The 21,720-nt window shown below is 38.3% G+C and overlaps 1 protein-coding gene across 50 annotated transcripts in view; it reads right to left on the minus strand.

Moving 5' to 3' along the window:
• RIMS1 (regulating synaptic membrane exocytosis 1) overlaps positions 1 to 21,720 on the minus strand; it is a 319,154-nt gene that overhangs the window by 194,223 nt on the left and 103,211 nt on the right. For 49 of the 50 annotated variants that reach the window (XM_027884151.1, XM_027884129.1, XM_027884147.1 and 46 more), the window contains exons 2-3: positions 3,142 to 3,355; positions 1,897 to 1,908 (exon numbers count right to left, since the gene is read on the minus strand). In XM_027884151.1, coding sequence (XP_027739952.1) covers positions 1,897 to 1,908; positions 3,142 to 3,355 — 226 coding nt within the window. The remainder of the gene's footprint in view (positions 1 to 1,896; positions 1,909 to 3,141; positions 3,356 to 21,720) is intronic. The other variant, XM_027884132.1, reaches the window with a different exon arrangement.

Here is a 21,720-nt window from a genome sequence, read left to right on the forward strand (position 1 = left end):
TTCCAGAGACACGATCTGCTAAAGCAATGGTACTTTATAGAAGTGTTCCCCATGTTCTTCACACAATTGAACTAATTATTGGATACTCTCCCTCTGACTACCATTAACTTTTCAGCCTTTAAAGAGATGTAGCTCATCACACCACAGAAGATATTTTCATATGCAATATTAATATTAGGGCTTTTTCTTGGCATGGGGAAGCTTGGAGTTCAACACAACAATACCTAAACCAAGACAAGTGCAAATAATAAGGATGTGTTTAAGTGGCCTAAGGACAATCCCAATGAGTCATGTATTTCTTCAGCACATATCTTCAGAGCACTTCAGCGCAATGGAGTCTGTTTTCTGGATCCCAGTGATATGTTTCAAAGATGAACACCTAAACTGTCCTCTCATCAAAGACACAATCTCTCCTGCATGCAGACACTATCACAATTTCAGTTACGTAGCAATGTTTGTGTTCCAAACTGAAGGGTGAGCAATGCCTAAAGCATATAAGGGGGTCAGGTGAGTTTCACCTGAATTGCCCCCCAAAACTTAGGTGGCTAAATTGTACCTAAGTGGCATTTATGGCATTTGATACTTATGCTGTTTCTGACCCTAAAGAAGACTCTGTTGCAAGTGCACCAGTGTTTTAATGCACCCCAGAGGACGCATCATTGATGCACTGCTTTAATAAAAAAACAATATCAAGCTGAAACTTCTCTCACACTATCATAAGACATTTAGATGAATAGAATAGAAAAAGATCAGGAATTCCTGGGTTATTTCAGCACTTTATTCATAGTACCACACAGAAAAGCGGGGAAAGAAGCTGTATCAAGTTCATAGCCATTAGAAAAACAACCATGGTCTCAGAACACTACTGCCATAGAAAAAAACCTACTGCAATATGCAGGTGGGATAGAAATAATTTTCTCTGGGTGTGTTAAACAGTACTAAATTTCAGGGTACAGCTATGCTATTATATAAATTGGAGCATAGCACCACTTCATAATGCAAGGATAACTTCGTCATGCGCACGACAAAAACTACTTTGGACTGTAATGAATTTACACTTTCTTCAGCTGAGGTGCCAGCAAAGCTGGCTAATTCCCACTGCTTAATGCTCCAAATTAAAATCTGGAATATCACCTTTTGCAGAGCTGCCCAACAAGAGTTGGTAATTGGACTGCAATATTCTGCTCAAGGACTGTCACCTTTTTGCTATGCAGAGGGTGCAGAGATGAACAGGGAACTACCCTCACCTATTTCAAATAAGGCACAGGCATTAGTGGTGAATATGCCTCTACTAGATCATAAAAGTTCTGCAGATTTTTGAAATGGTAACTATGCATTCAAAAAGGATTCATTCCACCTTGCTCACTACACTTATGGTGAGTCTGAAGAGGTTTTAGTTTACTTAATGCAAATGTAAATAAAAAAGCTGATTTCACAAGAATTCCCTGAATTTCTGCCACAGCCAGAAGTGAAACACAGCAAACCATGTAAAATAATGTAAAATTACAATTAAAATACTAAATTGGATTTCCTGAAGCTGATGGAAGGATTTTGCATGCAAAAAGCCAAAATTGTTAACTAAAGGTATTTTTATGAAATAAAATCTTACTACTCTTTATTGACTCCTCTACTTCTTAGCCTAAAAATAACAAATATTTCTCTGTCTTTAATTTCTTCTATTGTTATAATTTTGACAACAGTCTTGGGTTTCCTTGTTGAGCTATCTTTAAGGCCTATGTTCAGCTGAGGATGGGTAGGGCTTGGGTATTAGGGTTTTTGTTTTCCCCCCTCCCCTGTGGATGATTTTAAAATTTCAGTTCAGTTTTTCACATTAATATGTATCCCAGTTAGCTAACAACATTACAATAATAAATTATAAAAAGCATGTATTCTAACCACTTTGTCCTCCTTTGGGAAAGCATCCAAGGAAGCAGAATAAAAAGAGAAAAGGAAAAAAGAAGAGAAAAAGAATAAAATAGGCAAGTATTAATAGACAGATTTCAAAGAAATGCAATTCTAGCAACTCTCTATGAAGAGATAAAAACATAAAATTAAAAAAAAAAAAAAGAGCTTTAAATAAAAAGATGACATTTACTACAAATGTTGTAAACATGTTTTCCCACCCTGACCCACAGGAGCATAAACAATGTAACAAATAAAAGGCAAGTTACAAATGAATGGGCACTCTTCCTTTCTGTGACTTGAAACAGTGGGTGAAAAATACTTAAGATATATTCAATTTTTTTTCTGAGTAAATATAAGCTGTATCAAATGCACTTTAATTATAATGCAATGTTTCAAAGTAAATTATATTTTGCAGAGAGTTACTCTAATGACACCACCTGCAGGTGACACAATGTAATGCATCTATTTATACTAATATATAAATGTTGGATGTTTTCACATATGGATATGCAAATTTTTGTCCAATTCACCTATATAGTTTTTTTCCAGAACGTGAATTTAATGAACAAGTACATCAAGGCTATTGAAAGCTTCTAAAATAAAACTAAATTGCATTTTTTTGAGGTTAATCTCAACACCCTTCAGTTTTGTGGACAGCTACTGCAGGTAACTGCATGCAGATCAGAGGGAGAAAGATTTAGTCACCTGCCTGAAAGTAAGATACTTAACCCAGATCAATATATAGTTTATTTTTTAAATAAATTTAAAATAAATTGACATAACACTTCCAGTATTCTAAGAATAGTGGTCAAGACTTTCTTCTAAGCAAAAATTGACCAATTTTATGTAAAAGAAATCTATAAATGTATATGAAAAGCTCTACAAGAATAAAAAAATGCAAAATTAAATGAGGTCAATAAAAAGTTATTAATGTGGAGTTGTACCTGAGCGAAAGAATTTCTTCTTTCATTCTATGAAAAACAAATATATTTTCTTCAAGCCATCAGTCAGCAGAACTATATACTATTATTATTTTTTGTTTTAATTAACTCTGTGAATCCTGATTAGCTCCACAATCATTATATAAATTATTTTACTTTATACACACCTCATAATGAAGCAATAAATGAAATACTTAAGTAAAATGAAGCATGAAATGCCAAACTTAAGGTGAACAGTCTGCAGCATGACAATGTCAAGGTGGCTTTTCTTAAGAGCACACATCAGGAAACTTACATTGTTTGATCGCAGAGAGACACGACCTCCACATCGAGCACAAAACTTGGTCCGGCAATAAGAGCATAAATGGCCACAACCATCTGCAAACTTTGTTTTATGACAGATTCCACATGTTGGAGCATCATCCTTGTGCTCTCCCTGGTAACGGCGGGCTTCTTCCCCTATCTTTCTTACTTGCTCTTTATAGCTTTCAAATTGTTGATGCAACCTCCTGCATAGATGAGAAAAAAGTTTATATAGCAAGAATAGGAGGAAAGACTACTACTGTGTATTTCTTTCTTTCAGTTTGCAACACTACCTAACACTCTTGGCATGTTCACAATACTAAATGTACCTCATATCAAATACACTCTGCAAATGAATGAATGTCTAAGGCAATCTAAAGGAAAGAAAAATAGACATTTATTCTTATAGGTTTCCTGAACAAATCATTTCACTTGACCAGAAATTGATTCAAATGCATAGTACTAAACAAAACTGTCTACCATTTACTGAAAAAATAAAGAAATAAGTGCCTGAGGAAATTTGCACTGCTTTGTAACCAACTTTATTTATACAGCAGGTGTAATAAAAAATATGTAAATCAATCTTCAGTTACAGTGTTTTCAAAATCCAAATTACGAACACATATAACTTAAATATTTCAAAACACACTCCACAATCACAGGCCTTACAAGAATACGAGAACATCTTTTTTTATTTTAAATCTATACATTAACAATCTGTTGTGTTTTCTCGTGTTAACTATGGAAGACTACTTAAGATTTGCTAGTCCTAATTACAGACATTTCTTCCAGCTTAGCTGCAAGAGTGTACAGAGGTATTAGCAGGTACAGAGATTCCTAAGATGAAGACTGGTGTTTAAAGAAGTACCTTTTCTCTTCCAGCTGCCCCAAATAACAAACACCCTGATACTATGCCCACCAATTGGCTAAGCATGCTGCTACACAAATGACCCAGCTCCTAATCACCAGCTCAAAGAAGAGAACTCTCAGTTCCCTTTCAATAATTCAGGAATAATAATAATAGTAATAATAATAATAATAATATACTTAGTGATAAAATATTTCTTATCATTATTACATTATCCCTGAGGGAAAAAATGTTCTCTGATTTGTTTCTATGAGATTTTGCTGGCAAAAATAACATTGTAGAGGGGAACCAGCTGAAGGTCCAATCCAGGACTTCTCCTGAACCTGGCTGCATAATGCAACTGCTCTTTAGGATCCTATAGTGGGTTTCTGTGGCTGAGTTTTGTTGCACAGAGGGTTACAGGGGTGGCTTCTGTTAGAAGCTGCTAGAAGCTTCCTCTGTCCTGTGGAGCCATTGCCAGCCAGCTCCAGGATGGACTTCTTGGACCCTTCCGCTGGCCAAGGTTGAGCCAATTAGGAGTGACAGTAACGCCTCTGTGATAACATATTTAAGAACAGAAGGTTGTTGCGCATGAAGAATTGCAGCCAGGGAAGAGCAGGGTCAGAACATGGGATAACAAGGTAGACACCAAGGTCAGTGCAGAAGGAGGGGCAGGAGGTGCTCCAGGTGCCAGAGCTGAGGCCCTGGAGCCCATGACGCAGACCATGGTGGGGCAGCTGTGCCCCTGCAGCCCATGGGGGACCATCAGGGTGCAGAGACCCCCCTGGAGGAGCCCATGCTGGAGCAGGTGGATGCATGAAGGAGGCTGTGACGCTAGGGGAGGCTCAGGATGGAGCAGGGTCCTGACAGGGACCTGCAGCCCATGGAGAGGGAATACCACGCTGGAGCAGGTTTTTCCTGGGTAGGACTTGTGGCCTCTCTGGGGGACCCACACCGGTACAGCTCATTCATGAAGGACTGCACCCCATGGAGGAGTGACCCATGGGACAGCAGTTTGGGAAGAACTGCTGCCTGAGGGGTGGACTCACGCCAGAGAGATCCACCAAGGGGTGTCTCCAGTGGGAGGGACCCCACGGGAGCAGGGGAAGGACTCCTCTCTCTATGCAGATGAGGGACAACATGAAAGGAAGGAGGGGTGGGGGGAAGGCATTTTTAAGACTGTTTTATTTCTCACTCTTTGGCTCTTATCCTGTTAGTAATAAATTTAAGTAATATCCCCACTTTGAGTCTGTTTTGCCCATGAAGATAATTATTAACTGACCTCTCCCAGCTCTTATCTCTATCTTGAACCCTTTGCTTGTTTTTTTTTTCCTCTCTCCTCTGTCCAGTTGCAGAGGGAGAGTGAGAGAGTGGCTTTAGTGGGTACCTGGCATCTGGCCAGGGTCAACCCACTACAGCACTGAACTCGATGTTCACCAGATCCCTTTCAGTGAGCTAACCCAGGAACCTGAATCAACATAACATTAATTCTCCTATCCAAATAAAACCTAAACCCAGAAATGCCATCATTTTGCTTACGGATTTGCTCTGCTCTGAGCAGGAAAGTGGAGACCCGGGAGGAATGTAGGACATGAGCTCCTGAATCCAGAAATTAAAGGGACCACTGAAGAGCAGGATGACCCTTTTTAAAGCAGCAACAAGCTCAGCTGTCATGAAGCTTAGTTTACTTCACCCAACCTGGAATTTAATTTAAAAGGATATTTTAGCTGTTAACTATCTCATCATATCAAATCATCAAAAAAGAAAAATTTCTCTAGGTGCACTGCAAGTCATGACCTGTCATGAGCTTGGGCAAAGACCTCAGACAGCCAAGAGTCCAGCAGGGTACTTGGTACAACCATTTTTTTCACCATGCTGTGTGGAACCCAGGATTTTTGCCCACTTTTCCAGATGTTGCTTTAAATCTACATCTGCATGGATAACATTTAAAAAATCATGAGCAGCTACACTGATTATTAAGAGAAACAGGGAATCTTGAGTTTAATAAATGGAAACAGTAGGTGTGTTATCTATAGAAGTGTTGGTGATATCCTTTATCTCCACTACCTGCTCTGAGCTACCCACTCCCTTAATTAGCACTGAGACTCACACCATTTAACCAAAGCACTTGTACTGACACAATTTCATGTTTCTGTGGGCTTGTGTGTGTGTGTGTGTGTGTATGTTTGTGAGGCGAACTTGTCTGGACATTTAAGATGCAAGTAATCAGTGTTTTTTGTATGAAATACTGTTTTAGTGACGCAGATATTTTTACTTGAACATGATATTCAGCCTAAAAAATTACAATTTAACTAGACTCACAGGAATCATGGTAAAGTTGACATAATTCAGTTGGAAAGAAATAACAATGCTTGTAACTACATAAATCAATCAGCACTCACACTAAAACCAGTGACTTCACATGGGCACATTCTAGTAAGGATGCAGCAACAGCAAAAGTTGAGCAGCCAAATAATCTATTCTCCCTCACTGCAAACATGATGCATTATACTTAATGCTTTATACTAATAAATTTGGCAGGAGTAGCAAAACCTGTGCAGTATTGAATAACATGAGAAAAGTAGGTCAAAGAATTAGGCAAAATACTGGAGACACTTTATACTTTTGGCCATATAACTGGATTACACATATGAATTATCTTACACAGCTACTCACTTATGCATAGAAACAAAGACATCCAGAAATTTGTATAATATTTAGCTTAAAGAATGCAATTAAATAATGGAGACGTCTGTAGGTAAATTTCTTATTACATCAAATATTCTATTAAAAAATGGAACCATGGAAACTAAATCTAGTTCTCATCCACGAAAGCAAAACCAAAAGCCCTGGGTGCTTGCAAACATGAAAAGGCAAGGTAACAGAAGCACTGCCCCTTTTCCTGTTCTTTTCCAATTAGACCATCTACATTTGCATTTTTTCTATCTCATAGGAAGCTTACAAAGTGTATTAATACAATGACGTTTTGTCCTTCTGGGTGCACCGAGGGTTAGATGAACATAGTAGCAACTTGGCAAAACTTAAGTGAGATGAGATTTCAGTTCTTTATAAATAAGTATTACTTATTTACAGATTTGTTAATTTCTGCATCTGTGTAAGACTCTTTTTACCATGAGGGGTTCAAAACCTTTATCCTGCATGTCATACACAGCACTACTGAGAAAACTCCATTCTATTTTATAGAATACAGGAAAATGACTGCAGATTTCAGAGAGCAGAAAGAATCTTGTACAGCTCACAGCAGGTCTGGTTCAATTAGTTCTTTTTTAACCATCTTTCCTACCTTTTTGAGGAAAAAGCTGGATTTCTGTATCTCTGGCTATTCAATAACAACAGCAGCAAACCCCTCTCAACAGTTTTGCCTTATACAGAAGTATTAAGCAAGCATTAAAATACAGATGGATATTTTGCTCCACGACTTCCAGGCTATAGAGCAAATTTTCATCAGATGCAAGGAAAATGTAATTTTATTAAATATTCCTTCATGTAGACAAGCACCTAAAGGTTAAGCTAAAGACTTAATAACACCATATAATATAATGGTTTGGCAGATCCTTGAGGCAGATATCAATTCAAATCTCCTCTGACAGAAAGAGCAACCAGGCTACTATGTAAGAGGAATACATGCACGTATCCACATGATTTTTATCATGCACCCTAAAATTCATCCATCTGATTCTACCACTAAGCTCAGTGGCACTTGAAGGATAAGCTTACTCCAATGACACTCTTGCCACACTTCACTTGTGCAGACCTCGCATCACTTTCAAAAAAACAGCTGCATCCACAAAAGCTGGCTTGGCTGGGGAGGGTGCCTGCTATTTCACATTCACATGCATGATACATATGTATGATCAAAGAAAAAGGTAATACTATGGGAGAATCTTTGGGCACATCAGATCTCATCACTAAAACAAAATCTTCTGTTGCTCAAATTCTGGAAGAGACTAAGCCACTTGGAGAGGCACTTCAGCCTAAGGACCTTACCACACATACATGAGAGGCTGGCATCGTTACTCCTAGTGCACAAAAAAACCCACACACCCATTCACCTTTACTGCATACCTATAACTCAATATATGTTAAAATTTCTTTTTTCCACAAGAAAACACAGTGGCTTCCTCCTCCTTTTTTTTTCCAAAGACACTTCACAAAAAATCGGCTTTAGCTATGTGTCATACATGTACCATATTTTCACTTGAATATTCAGTATTTTACTTTGACTGTGTAAACTAGTAAAAAAAATACTGATAGGCAATTCTGCAAAGCTCCACTCATGTCTTCATGTATTTATCAAAAACTGCAAGCCTTGGAGAACACTCATGTGATGAATATCTCACACAACTTAAACCTTTCAGATAGGAGGACAAACAATGGACATTGAGGCTATTCATAATATTGGCTGATTAGAAAGTGACATATCAAGCCACACAGAAGTTATCATTTGTGGTGTTGGGTTCTGGGAGATGGACCAAGATGTATATCTATACTCTGCAGTCATTTCCACTAAGTAGATATTAAAGCTGCAATCCAAGAATGCAATATTTTTAACATAGTATGTTATTGCTTTTTTACTGTTTTAAATTCCTATGTTTTAAATGTTTTAAGTATCTATCTGAAATATCTGCAGGTATATGCTGAAGATTAGAACGTTACAGAACCGGGAATTTGCATATTTATGCTCTGTCTGTAGAGATTTTATAAAAATTACAAAGATTTCGGTCTCTTTCATGCTCAGTTACATTTTAAATGATTTTTAAATGTAGTATGGAACTACACTTTTTACTTCCTTAGAAATCCAGCAGATGGCACTGCAGATCGCATTTTCACTCTCCCAGTCCAACTCAAATGATTCAGTCTTGAAATTGAACACCTGATGTAATGTTATAAAAATATTGTGCCCTGTCATGAGTTCATGTTAGTAGAAAAAGTGCCACCTTCTAAATGACATAGCCTTAAGTAACTATATAACAGTAGCTACTGCATGTATGGAAAAAAGCTTAGTAAAATGCAGTATTTTGTCACATGTCACACAGACACATTATCACACTGAGCTCAGACAAGTTTTTACATAAGATAAGCGAGGCTCTTACGAATTTCTGTTCTTAGCATTATTTTTTTATGATAAATAAAAAAAAAAAATGCAAGCAGCGATATTTAGCATGCCCAGAAGGGCAACAGATACATCTAAAAACCTGTTGGAAAACTTTAGGCAGCGACATCAAAGCTGTGACCTGAAAAAACACTATTCAGCTGCTCTGTAAATATAGAATTAGCTCAGTCTCACTGCATGCCTTCCCAGTTTGCCAGCACTGCAGGTACTGATCTCAGGGAGGTGTTCCCAGAGGGAACAGTGTGGTACCTAGCTTTTGTCTCAACCCCACTAGCACCTTAGCTGGGAAAAGCTGTCATCTTGTCATGGTTTTTGGGAATACATGCTTTAAACAACACAGCCAAGGCAGGAAACTTTAGCAAGCTGCTGTGGATAGTTTTGTGTGAGTAAAGAAAACTGAGGAGTTTATGGGGCATCTGCATGTGTTGACTAGAAAAACAGCTGAAGTTGAGCGGAGAAGCCTAGATATATTTTCTGGTTACTTCATGCCATTTTAAGAGTAGAGTATAGTGTCTGTCTTTAAAAAAATGCTTGTCCAAGGCAAGCAAGATGTGGTTCTCTATAAGTTTTGAAACAGGTAGGAACACAACTAATCAACTAATCTTTAGAGCAAAAAAGGCCATATTTCTTTAAGATAAGTACAGGTACTAACCAAAGGACTGCCAGTGAAAGATTTAATGGCTTCCACATCCATATTTTCTTCTGCACAAACTGTCTGCTTTGTTGCCCCTATTGTCCAACTCATCACTTTTCTGTGACTTTACTTACCACATATTTGACCTTTCGCTATTCATATTTCCTGTAGGTCTCATCTCTCCCTCCTACACATTTTTAAATAAATATATGATAATAACTATTATACACAATAAATATTATAGCATGTAATATATCCTATAATATAAACAACAAATATTCCTCAAAATCTCAGATTTTACCTGGCCTGAAGGCTTCTTCATTTTCCCCTGTTCATTCAACACACAGCTATGGATGAATTCTATTATTCTCTCAATTTAGTCTTCACCTGCTGCCCCTGACATTTTTCACCTCACCAGCAATCATCTGACTCCTGCTGGGCATCAGCCTTTTCTCCTCCACATGCCAAGATCTCTTCTTCCTCCCTGTTTTATTGGTGCAAACACAAATCTCACAGGTCTGTTTCTCTACCTCACATTTGTCTCCTTCTGTCCAAACTGAAATTTTTGGCATAGATTACTGGCTCCTGTCATGGGTGACCTGTACATCAAACTTCATAAACTGAAATAGAGATTTCCTTGTACTTCCAGCAAACCTTATCACCCTCTCCATTCTGCTTTCCTCTCGAGACCAATAACCACCACGCCACACACTGAACTCAGACCTATTTAGACCTTCACCTAAAATGCCATAGTTGTGGAAACTAATTTTGCAAATTAAAACCAAACTAAATGAAAAAAAAAAACCACAACAACAATTAAACAACAACAACAAAAGAAACAAAGAAAAAAACCCCAACAACAACAGCAACAAAAAACCCTCCACCAAAGTTTAACTAAATTCAGATCCATCCAGCCTAAACAGTCAACTATCACTAGCTCATCCCTCAATTCCTTTTCTTGCCAGTGTAAGCCTGTCCTGCTGATAGTCCAATCACAATTCTGCAACAGATATAATTTAATTTATTTTACCTCTCTCTTTGTATTCCTCAGATGAATCTGCTTTTCTGCTGCATAAAACATAAATGGCTTATCTTCATCCTCAAAGACTTTGACAGCCTATTTCCATCTTGCCTATCATTTCTCATTCAGTACCGAGACACTTCTGCTCAAGGTAAAGTTTCAAGCAAGAATCACAAAAAGGTCTGGCTTGGAAATGACCTTAAAGATCATCTAGTACCAAACCCCCTGCCATGGGCAGGGACACCACCCATTAGACTGGGTTGCTCAAAGTCCCATCCAACACAGCCTTGTTGCCCCTAACACGGGAGTATTAGCAGCATCATCATCCCATTATCCTCCTTAAAACTCTCCTGTACTGTCATGCCTATAAAGATCTGGACAAAAATTAGGAATGTTAAAACTTTTACTTATCAAGCCAGACAATACAGATTCCCTTATTGTTTTATTATTTGCCTAATACTTCCAATGCAGGCTGCCCTGTGGCAAAGATTGCCTTTCTTCCTTCATGTGTAAAAACACTCACTCAGAAGGGTTATAGTCCATGAGAAGTGCTTCCAGGCAACATGGTAACACCATTCTCCTAACATGATTCAGAAATTCAAGAAGTTAATATTTTTAATTTATTTTAATCAGTTTATGATTCCCAGTTTATGATTCCAATCATTTACTTTTTGTTTTCCAACCCTCAGGCAATATACTTTTGTTTTTCCCCATGATATGGGGGACAATTTTGTTATGAGACTCATGATAAAATTCAGGCTTGGTCAAGATAAAGGTTTCACCTTTGCGGTGAAAGTGGTCACCACCATTGGAAACAAAAGTTGTTCACATGTAACAGATACTTTTAACCTCTATACAATCTATCTTAATTCCAATTTCTTCCTATAATCTATTATCAACTGCATACTGCCTAGCAGCATCCTCACAGGACCATACAGGCTATGGCAAAGAAGTCCCACATCTTGGTTAGAAAGCAGCTCTCCTCATTGCACTGGAGCAGAGACACACCAGCAAAGTGGCGTGGACTGCAGCTTTATTTCCAGGGCTCTTATCTGGTGCCTTTTCACCAGCAGTAGCAGTCCTTTGCAAGCTAACATTTCACTAAGGGCAGGTTTTCTGCAAGCATATAAATGACCTCATTAAATAACTTGCTTAAAACGCAATTTTTCAGCTTCCTGGAAGATTTCCTAACTTAGATTACTGGAAAACTTTATTTTCATAGTATTTGTTTGGGGTTTTTTAAATTACTGCAGCCCACAGGCAGACTTCTTCCTCACACAACTGAATAACTGTGAGTCAAAAATGTGCAATATTTACAATAAGGAATCTACATTCCAGCTTTCCACAGTTACTTCCAAATGACCAATATTTACAATAAGGAATCTACATTCCAGCTTTCCACAGTTCCTTCCAAATGACCATTACGCTTTCTGAGGTATAAAAGAGAAAACAGATAACGAAGAAAACAACACATAATAGTACTAAAAAAGGCTAAATAGCTGAGGAATCCAGAAAGAAACTGCATGGTTTGTATTAAAAAGAACTTACATGCTGAGACATATTTAGTACTGAAGGAATCAATGACTTCTGCTGAAAAAAATTATTAATTATTATCCCTTCTTTGTTTAAAAACATACATTCCTATGCCATGGCTTTTATGAAAAATGCAAATAATTTAAATTAACAGTTTTTCTTTTTTCATATTCAGAGTTAATAAAAATACGAAAACCAATACCATCACTAAAGAGATGTTCCGTTCTCCTCATATAACTATTTCTACTGCCTCAATTCAGAGTACAGCTGCTATGCTTTAAGATAATCGTGTGCAGAAAAAGCCTATGTTTCAAAAATTAAAGTCTTTCTTTTTCATGAAAAGTGTTTCTGTAGCATTACAAAGGGTTTTGTGGGGGTTTTGGAGTGATATTTGATACATTTCAGCTCTGAAGAATTATTTGGAAACTAAAGGTTTTAACAGGTAAGAAAAAAAAAAAAAAAACAAGATTGAGGGAGTCAACAGCTTTCTGCTCAGTACTGCTTCATTCCAGCTTCATCTCAGGACCCAGAGCCCTCGCACTTTTGGGAACCTCTGTCGCCCTTCCTTGGCCTTTTTAAGGAGGTACAAACCCTTCCACCCAATTGCTGTTATGAGCTGTGATCTGGAAACCCTCTTCTTGGGCAGGGTATTGGCCTTATTCATCATGTCCCAGATGGCTTGCACAAAAGCAAGGAAGAACACCTCTAGGTCACAGCACAAGTATGGAAAAGTCTGAAAGGGCAACACAAATCCAGAACACAAGAAAAACAGATAAAAGACATGGCCCATCTGTCCGAGGTGGAGAGGGAACTATAAGTGTGGGAAATTACACCAGAGTGGAAGACTCCAGCTGTCTGTCCTAGAGAATGAAAGCTTTGTCAGAAAAGGTCACAGCGATAGAAGTCCAGGATTTCAGGTCAGCCATGAGACGAGGTTTCACATAAAGCCCCTCAAGTATTTTATGATGTAAGTACAAACTGAAGAATTAGCATTAATGACTTTGAAAATGTCACAGAATAGGATAGTGAGTGGGAAATAGTTGCAAGGAGCTACCCATTTCCCTATCTTCAATGGACAGGAAAAGGATATAGCTCCACTAACTTAACAATTTTTTAGTATCATCCAAGTAAAATTTGTCATTAAATTGACCACAAATAATTACACTGACCACAAATAATTGCACTGCATAAAATTCAGTGACACAGAGCTTAATATAATATGAAGTCTTCTCCAGTGAGTGAGCCTGCACATAGTTCCACAGCAAAACAATATTCATAAACATTTGTACCTAAGCCCATTGGAAACACCTGTTTTAAAAACCGCAAGCAACAACCACAGTCCTCAATAGTTTCATCTGAATATCAAATTCAAAGCCTTTGAAAACAAGGAAATGACAAGTTGTGGTACAACACACATTAACTCTTGTCTTGAGGAACAGAGTCCAGCATGCTTTTAGCATGCAGGCTCCCTCAGTGCCTTAGGGCAACATATGACTCTGTACTGCACTGCAGAAACCGCACCATATTTGCTAAATGTTCAACGCTTCTACTTCTTTTATCATCCTATTTTAGCTAGAGTATCTGCCCTTGCAGCTATTGTTTGAATTTCACTTACTCATTATTAGTCCCACAGATTAGACTCTACTCTCATCCCACTACTGTCAGCTTCCCAGGTGAGCAGACTCCTGTGCCCTAATACAGTCAAATCAGCGGTTTGCTGGAATATAAAAGTACATGAAGTGGTATCATACAGAGAGGAGGCATGTCTACCCACTTGTCTTATACTTTTACATTTCCCTGAGCAGCCCCAACAGGCCACTGTCTCAAGTCGTAACACGATCTTAAGGAAAGAAGATGGAGCTAAAGACGGTCAACCACACCACAAAACTGGGAAAAAAAACACTGGAGTCAAAGAATTTGTTTAAAAAGAAATAAAATAGATAGAGAGTTAGAGGGGGTTAAGAGCGAGAAAAAGTATCAACTACGAAGGCAGTTAATTGCAAGGGACAGCAAGCAGAGCACCTTGAAGACCTCCACAGAGTCAGCAGGCTACGGAAACAGTATTCTACCCAGAGACCTAGTAGGATTCTGAAGACCCCAAAGTCACTGGGATCCTCTCTGTCAGGCTTCTGCCTTCTCCCAGTGCTGTACACTGACAGTTTGACTGGAGCCAGTAGAAGGGGGGTGAGAACACCCTACAATGTATCAGTGCCTTATCCCTTGGTCTTAACCCGTACGGGCATTTTTATACACCTCTCACCTCTGTGGACAACCCCACCAACACCAGTCATCTCACGTTGCCATCACCGTTTTGCTATATTTTCCCTTTTAATTGCTTCACCACTCAGCTCTCCCAGCAAGAGAGCAGCTAGTTTGCTCTGGAGAGTTGTTACCAGTTCCAAGTGACAGAGTTCAAAAGTTTCATGAGTTCATACACACAGTGCTGTAAGCAGCCTCAGCTTTACCAAATGTAACCACAGTGAGATCCGGGATCCAAATCTCACTGAATTATTGATATGGGTCAGAACCAACTCCCTGTGTGTGTGTGTGTGTGTGTGTGTGTGTGTGTGTGCAGATGGGGAAGGGCTGGGCCTGGACCTGCAGGTACAAGCTAAGGGCAGCACACAGGGGCTCTGCTGAGGGCACAGGGCAGAGCTGACGGCCATGTAGCCGGGCTGCTGGTCAAGGCAGACCTGCCTGGTAGCCCACCCACACCACACCCCTGCAGCCTGTGACTGCTACAGCACAACTCACTCTCCCTGGAAGGCACTGACCAGATACGCTGCCTGGGAGGGAAAACTGAACTCTATAAATACACGAGACTCCATGTGGTCTCCCTCTTTTTCTCCTCTCCTTCTTCAGCCAACACCATGTGAATCATCAAATCTTGTCAGTAACCATTTTTTTTTCCTTTCTTTCTTGTCTCTTTCTTTACCCCTTTTAATCTCTTTTCTTTTACTCTTTTCCTTCTCTTTTGGGTAACTTAAAACCAATGAACTGTCTTTTACTAAAGCTGGTGTATGGATTATTTTTAGTGGGTGTTTCCTGTGGAATCGGTCTTTATGCTGAATGTTTTGGTAAAATGCTTTTTTCTTGGCTGTATTTTACTCCTGTAAAAGCCTTTTGTCAAAATATCCTACTTTTCTCACTAAATTAAAAAGAATTTCTCTTAGAGTGTGTGACTCTTTCTCCCGATGCAAATTTGAGATTATAACAAACCAAAAAGCTTTTTAAAAGTCTTAAATAAAAACGTAACTGCTCTGGGCAGTTTGTAGCTTAATCCAGAACGCAACAACCACTTAAAAAGTTATAGAAGTATCACTATGTCACAGTTCCGCTCCAACTGAAGCATTAAAACACACATTCAGGGCCAAGCATTATCTGCCTAATAAACACAGGGTATCTAAAGATATTCAGCTTTTTAAAGATTGCTGGAAGTATGCATGCATCAAACCTGCAGACATACATGACTATATTATTTTACTTATCACAGTCATGCAATACCTGTTGCAGGAAAACCAGCCATAATGGTTAGGGGCAGCAATATCCACACAACCACACAGTCAGAGAGTCCAGGATACCAAATAAGGGCGAGACATGACTATAAGAAAGAGAATCTGAGCCCACACAGTTGCATTAATGCTTCTGGATTAAAAACAAACAAACAAAAATAAAAAACAAACAAACAAAGGCAACAGAATCAGAATCTGAGGAGAGATAAAACCACTGGCTGCAGCAGAAGTGTGAGCTTGAGCATCTCTTGCAGCTCCACTGTCAAACCGAGGTGTTTTAAGAAATAAAGTTCGAGCATATTTCAAGGTGCAAATATTGACTCAGTGTTGTTTGTATGTGACCTTAACAGGAATATATGGCTCTTAGAAGAAAAGCTTTTCTTACTGAAAGTTAAAATAACACAATTTGTTACAGAGATTGTTTTAAAACTGAATTTCACTTCTCTAAAATTCTTCAGATTAACAGTTTCCATAAGACCCACTGTAAAAAGAGGCCTGAGAAATTTTCCCCTGCCTACTCACATTATCAAACCACAACAAGGAGACCATCTCCCAGCATCTCTTCAATTCAAAACACTCTTACAATTTAGCCCTGCTAAAGTGGAAGGTAAGGTCTTCCTCTTTTCCCAGTTACTTCAGAGATAAGTATCTATTCACCAATAAATTTATATATATATTTTACATATATATATATATGTATAAATGAGGTTTATGCAAGGCTTACTTATATTATGAAATCAGGGCTTACTCAGACACCAAAAGAAGACTGATAAAAATATTAAAGGCAGTTAATTAAAGTTAATAGTTAATTTATCTTTGTTCTTTCAGTGAAATGTTTTCATTCTGTGTTTTCTTTATATAGCAGAGCAGATGAACTGTTTTAGTACAGGTGTATCACAGAAAACAGATCCCAGAGACATCCATGCTAGTTCCATTTGCAAGATTACAGAGCATTTCCTTTAACATCATTGCATTTGCAGATACAGTTAATTTTCATACACGGTTGCTAATTTTTAAAAAAAAACCCTCTACATATGTTAGACAGAAGCTTTTTTTATAAAACATTTGAAAAAAACCTGATGGAAAGCTACCCTATTAACTGACTAAGAAATGTCTTCATTTTCCTCATTTACTTAAATATTACTGAATCTAACCCATCACCCCAGTCTCCCTTGTTGAATAAAAGACACACAAAGCTTGTCTACCGAATGAGCTTACCTGTGTTAGCTTGAGATGGCATAACAATGCTTTAATGCCACTGAATGATCCTTGAAGCAGTACTCTCTGAGCCCCACAGGAAATTTTTCTAGTAAAATACTATTTTGTGAAGTGGCTCTGCTAGTAAATGTCCCTTAAAATACATTAAATAGATGAGTAAAGAATAACTTGATTTATTTTCTCTTCAAAAACATCAGTTTTGTTTTATTATGGAACACAAATATAATTTATTTAAGCTAAACTTCACCACAATCAAATCTTTGTGAACATATAAAACCTAATCTGTTTTCAGAGTGAAGCAAAAGAGAATGAAATAGTGGTCTCTTCAATTTTTTTAATAATTTATTAGATCACATAATATGCTACTGAGGGCATGGGTTTTTTACTAAGGATGGTTATCACATAGTAATCAACTGGCCATAAAATGGAGAATAACTAAAAGTCATGTAAAACAAAGTGGGCAAAGCCTGAAAGGGGTGGGGCAGGACGTGGGGAGGCAGGGTGTTACGGTAGAAAAGTTCTATTTAAGGACTGGAGAGGGGGAAAAAGATTAATGAAAATCTTAAGAAAGACTTTTTAAAAGTAAGGCATAGATTTGCACCTACACTAAATCACACACACACAGGAAACACCACTTGGTTCTCTTATTCTGAATGCAGAACTACTAACCACTAGACATTTTAATGAAGCAGTGCATGAAAAAGAAAGAAAATTAAAGAGAAGCCTATTTATACAACTGAACAATACTAATCCGTAGCACCGGTAAGTTCGTCTGGCTGAATCACATAACCCAGGCAGAAGTTGTTCCCATCAACTGACCTACCTACAGCAGAGGCAGTCCAAGCCAGGGGAGAGCAGAGCTCTTCCTCTCTTCCCAGCTACTTCAGAGATAAGTGTCTATTCACCCATCAGAGGGGATCATCATCCCATCAGAGGGGACCACTCGATGTCTTAAGAGATTAGCCGCTGTTTACAGGCAGTTGGTCCTGTATAGCCTTGCACTATTAAGCTGTTAAGTCTGTCTGGAAAACCTCTTGTCCAGCAATATCCAGGAGAGCTGGCAGAAGATGAGCACATGATTATATGGCTTCGCTATGTATACACAACCATGTATTGCTGTTTTTCTTTACCTGCTTCAAGAAGCCATAGGAAACAGAGGCACCTCTTCTAAAGTTTAAGCTTAAGAACACCTGGCAAGTCAAGATTTTGGTCTCTTAAAATACTATCAAATAAAAAACTCATCATGGCTAATACCACAAATATTGCTGCAGGCCCCTCTACTCAGCAATACTATCATTTTTTCATACTATCTGTTACCCTGACCCCCAAGTTTAATTACATTGTGACAGTTGGGGAAGTGATTTTTTTTTTTTTTTGGTGTCAATACCATGATATTGAAATGCTGGATTAAAACAGAATCAGCCATCACTAATCCCAACACTTGCAAATCAAGATGTATTTTATCTGTGAAACCAGTTTCAAAAACAGTTCCGTAGTGCAACTCCAGTTAGGGTGAAATTAGCAACCAGGGTAAGAACAGACCCTGCTATACTCTGACAATATTGGTTTTGTTACACTCACACAGTGGGAAAAGATGCTTAAATACTCTATGGTCTGCTACGAACAATGCAATGGACATAAGGTAAAAAAATAAAATCCCCAGAGCTGGAGTATATCCCTTCAGTCAGCTGATGCCTGGTAAAAAGCTTGGAAAATTATGAGGTGTGGGTACCAGTTCAACATAACAGGAAATTACTTTGGAGCAATGTTTATTAAAACAGTTTTCTGAAACAGTCTTTCTCACACGTGCATTTGAAAAACAAAAAGAAATCTGAGTATTTTTGGCATCCAATGTGTTAAACAGATGATAGGTATCAGATGGCAATACAGGGTGAGCAGCAAAAATATGACAAAGCACAGTGGTCTGTAAACAGAGAAAAGCTACTGAAATTCTAACTGCCATATGGTGGTAACAAACAGGACACGTGCAAAACAGGAAAAGATCTCACAGTGAGGGGTGTGATAGGAGCCAGCAAAATGCAGAACTGAAAAAAAATTACAATAGGACTGCAAGCACAACAGTGATAACGTTTCAAATTAATTATATTCAGCTGAGACTCAGTGTGTACAGTATGTCTTCTACCTAAAAATAATTTAACAGCCTTGCTGAGAGCATCTCTAATTTATCATCCTGTTCACCTTCCTTTATAATTTCCATATTACAAGGAACAAAAAAGGCTCACACATCTATTTTAAATATACCATCAAAGTGCTTGAACACAAGATAATGATTAAGCTTGTCTCTAGCATTATTTAATTCTCTTCATTATTCTGGATGCCAAAGTAAACACAAATGAAAAGCATATGGCATCTTAGTGAATTAGAAAATTAGAAAAGGAGAACATTAACTGGTTTATTATATGTTTTAAGCATAGCACATGGTAAAATTAAAAATGTCAAGGCTCTTTATATTTATGATTTATTTTCATTCCTTCTTTTAATGTAGACCCTATTGAAGTTAAATGTTCTCAAGAATACTATTTGTGAAAGAAAACCAATAGCATGCTCTCTACATTTTTATTACCTATTTTTTCTCCAGAATATTATTGCTCATAACTGGTTTAAGAAAATTGTCTTTAGTGTGAAATTGTTCTCAGTAGAAAAATGGAGCCTCTTTTGTGGTGAGCATCCTTGCTTTTTGATGCTCACTAAGACTGTACAAACTAAGAATTAAATCAGTGTTAGCAAAGAATTTTTCTGCAAAACTCTCTTACCTGATGAAGTTGTTGAGCAGAAAATGTAAGCCCAAAATTAGTGTAAACTATTTTTCCTTTGAACTAAATCTCCATAGCAAGGTCTATAGAAAAACATGACATCCAATTTCAGGTTTTCTTCTCTTTTCCTTCCTGTATCTATCAACATTTTGATTAATTCCTAAGTCTACTACTTATGCGCAAACTCTTCCGAAAAGACATTCCCATAAAGAAATTCAGTCCACATAGTTCCATACTGCTCATATATCAAAATATGGATTTTATTCCTGTAGTAATGCATACGAGAAAATTGTCACATGGACAACACAGCACAAGCACACCAAGAGAGATGCTTCAGTAACCACAAGCCCATTCATCACATCTAGCAGACCCACTGAGGTTCTCTCCTGAGGAGTCACACTCGTCATAGGTATGATTTTAAGAGAAGAAAAGTTTCTGCCAACCCATTTCCCATTTAAGTCCTGACAGAAAACCCCCAGGGCTCATTTTAAACCAATAATGTCTTAAATAACAGCAGTCAGTGTCCTTTGGGAAACACTGCGCAAAGCCTACTGACTTGTTTTATGATTCTGCCTGCTACTCTGAAGTACCCATAAATTTGGCAGAGAGATGTTTCTCCAAAGGTTTTCCTTGGTTAATATTTTTCTTCTGTTCTGCAGTGGTTCTCACAACAGCACATTAAGTAGTGTGCAGTCATAGAGATTCAGACTCTCTGGTCATTTTGGACTTCCACAGGTGTCCCCAGGCTGGTGAGCCATCACGTGCCATAAGCTCAGACTTTCAGAAGATTTGGAACAGTGCTACAGAAGGTTCCAGGTACAAATCTCCAGTGCAATTGTGTCCATACAAAAAGCATTGAAAATTTTCAAGTGACCAAGTCATAATTTGTTCCAGAATACTTGGATCTAACCATAGCATTAGTCTCCTACCTATTCTCTAGAAGGAAAAGATATTTCATTCCCCTTGGATGACCCTTTACAGGGCTGAAAGCTCTAAAGATTTAGTTCCTGTTATAACTCAGTACTTTTTTAACCTAAAAATGGATTTCCAGATGGAGCTAGATGTAAAGGAAGAATCTCATTCTTTTACATAAAGATATCTTATTGCTTGAGCCAGAAGTCTCTCCTCATCTAAGCAGAGTTCTTGTGGTTTTTGATGATAACTGACTTTTTATTCTGCCAAATTCACAGATTTTTTCACAACTACATGGAACAGTCGTAGAATGGGATCACTATTTTGCAGTCTTGTTCTGTGCCGTGTTTTTGAAAAAGCACTCCTTCCCTTTACTTGGGGTACATGATGTAAAATTCCATGCTGTGTGTAAAGACTGCTTAAGGGACATTTTTATCCAGCACATTCTACAATATGCATAGAATCAACCAGTTTGGAAAAGACCTCTGAGATCAACAAGTCCAACCCTTGATCCAACACCACCATGGTTACTAGACCATGGCACTAAGTGCCACATCCAGTCTCATCTTAAAAACTACAGGAACAGTGAATCCACCACCTCCCTGGGCAGCCCATTCCAGTGCCTGATCACTCTCTCTGTAAAAAATTTCTTCCTAATATCCAACCTAAACTTTCCCTGGCAGAGCTTAAGACTGTGCCCTCTTGTCCTAAGGCTGGTTGCCTGGGAGAAGATACCAACCCCCACCTGGCTACAACCTCCTCTCAGGGAGTTGTAGAGAGTGATGAGGTCTCCCTGAGCCTCCTCTTCTCCAGGCTAAACAACCCCAGCTCCCTCAGCTTCTCCTCACAGGACTTGTGCTCAAGTCCCTTCAACAGCCTCGTTGCCCTTCTTTGGACACTCTCCAGCACCTCAATGTCTTTCCTGAACTCAGGGGCCCAGAACTGGACACAGCACCTGAGGTGTTCAGCTTCCTGTTGACTAGAAC

The sequence above is a fragment of the Empidonax traillii genome, unplaced genomic scaffold, assembly GCF_003031625.1.
Source record: "Empidonax traillii isolate 1590-97213 ecotype Southwest subspecies unplaced genomic scaffold, ASM303162v1 scaffold139:size1643147, whole genome shotgun sequence".
In the NCBI taxonomy this organism is placed as follows: Eukaryota; Metazoa; Chordata; class Aves; order Passeriformes; family Tyrannidae; genus Empidonax; species Empidonax traillii.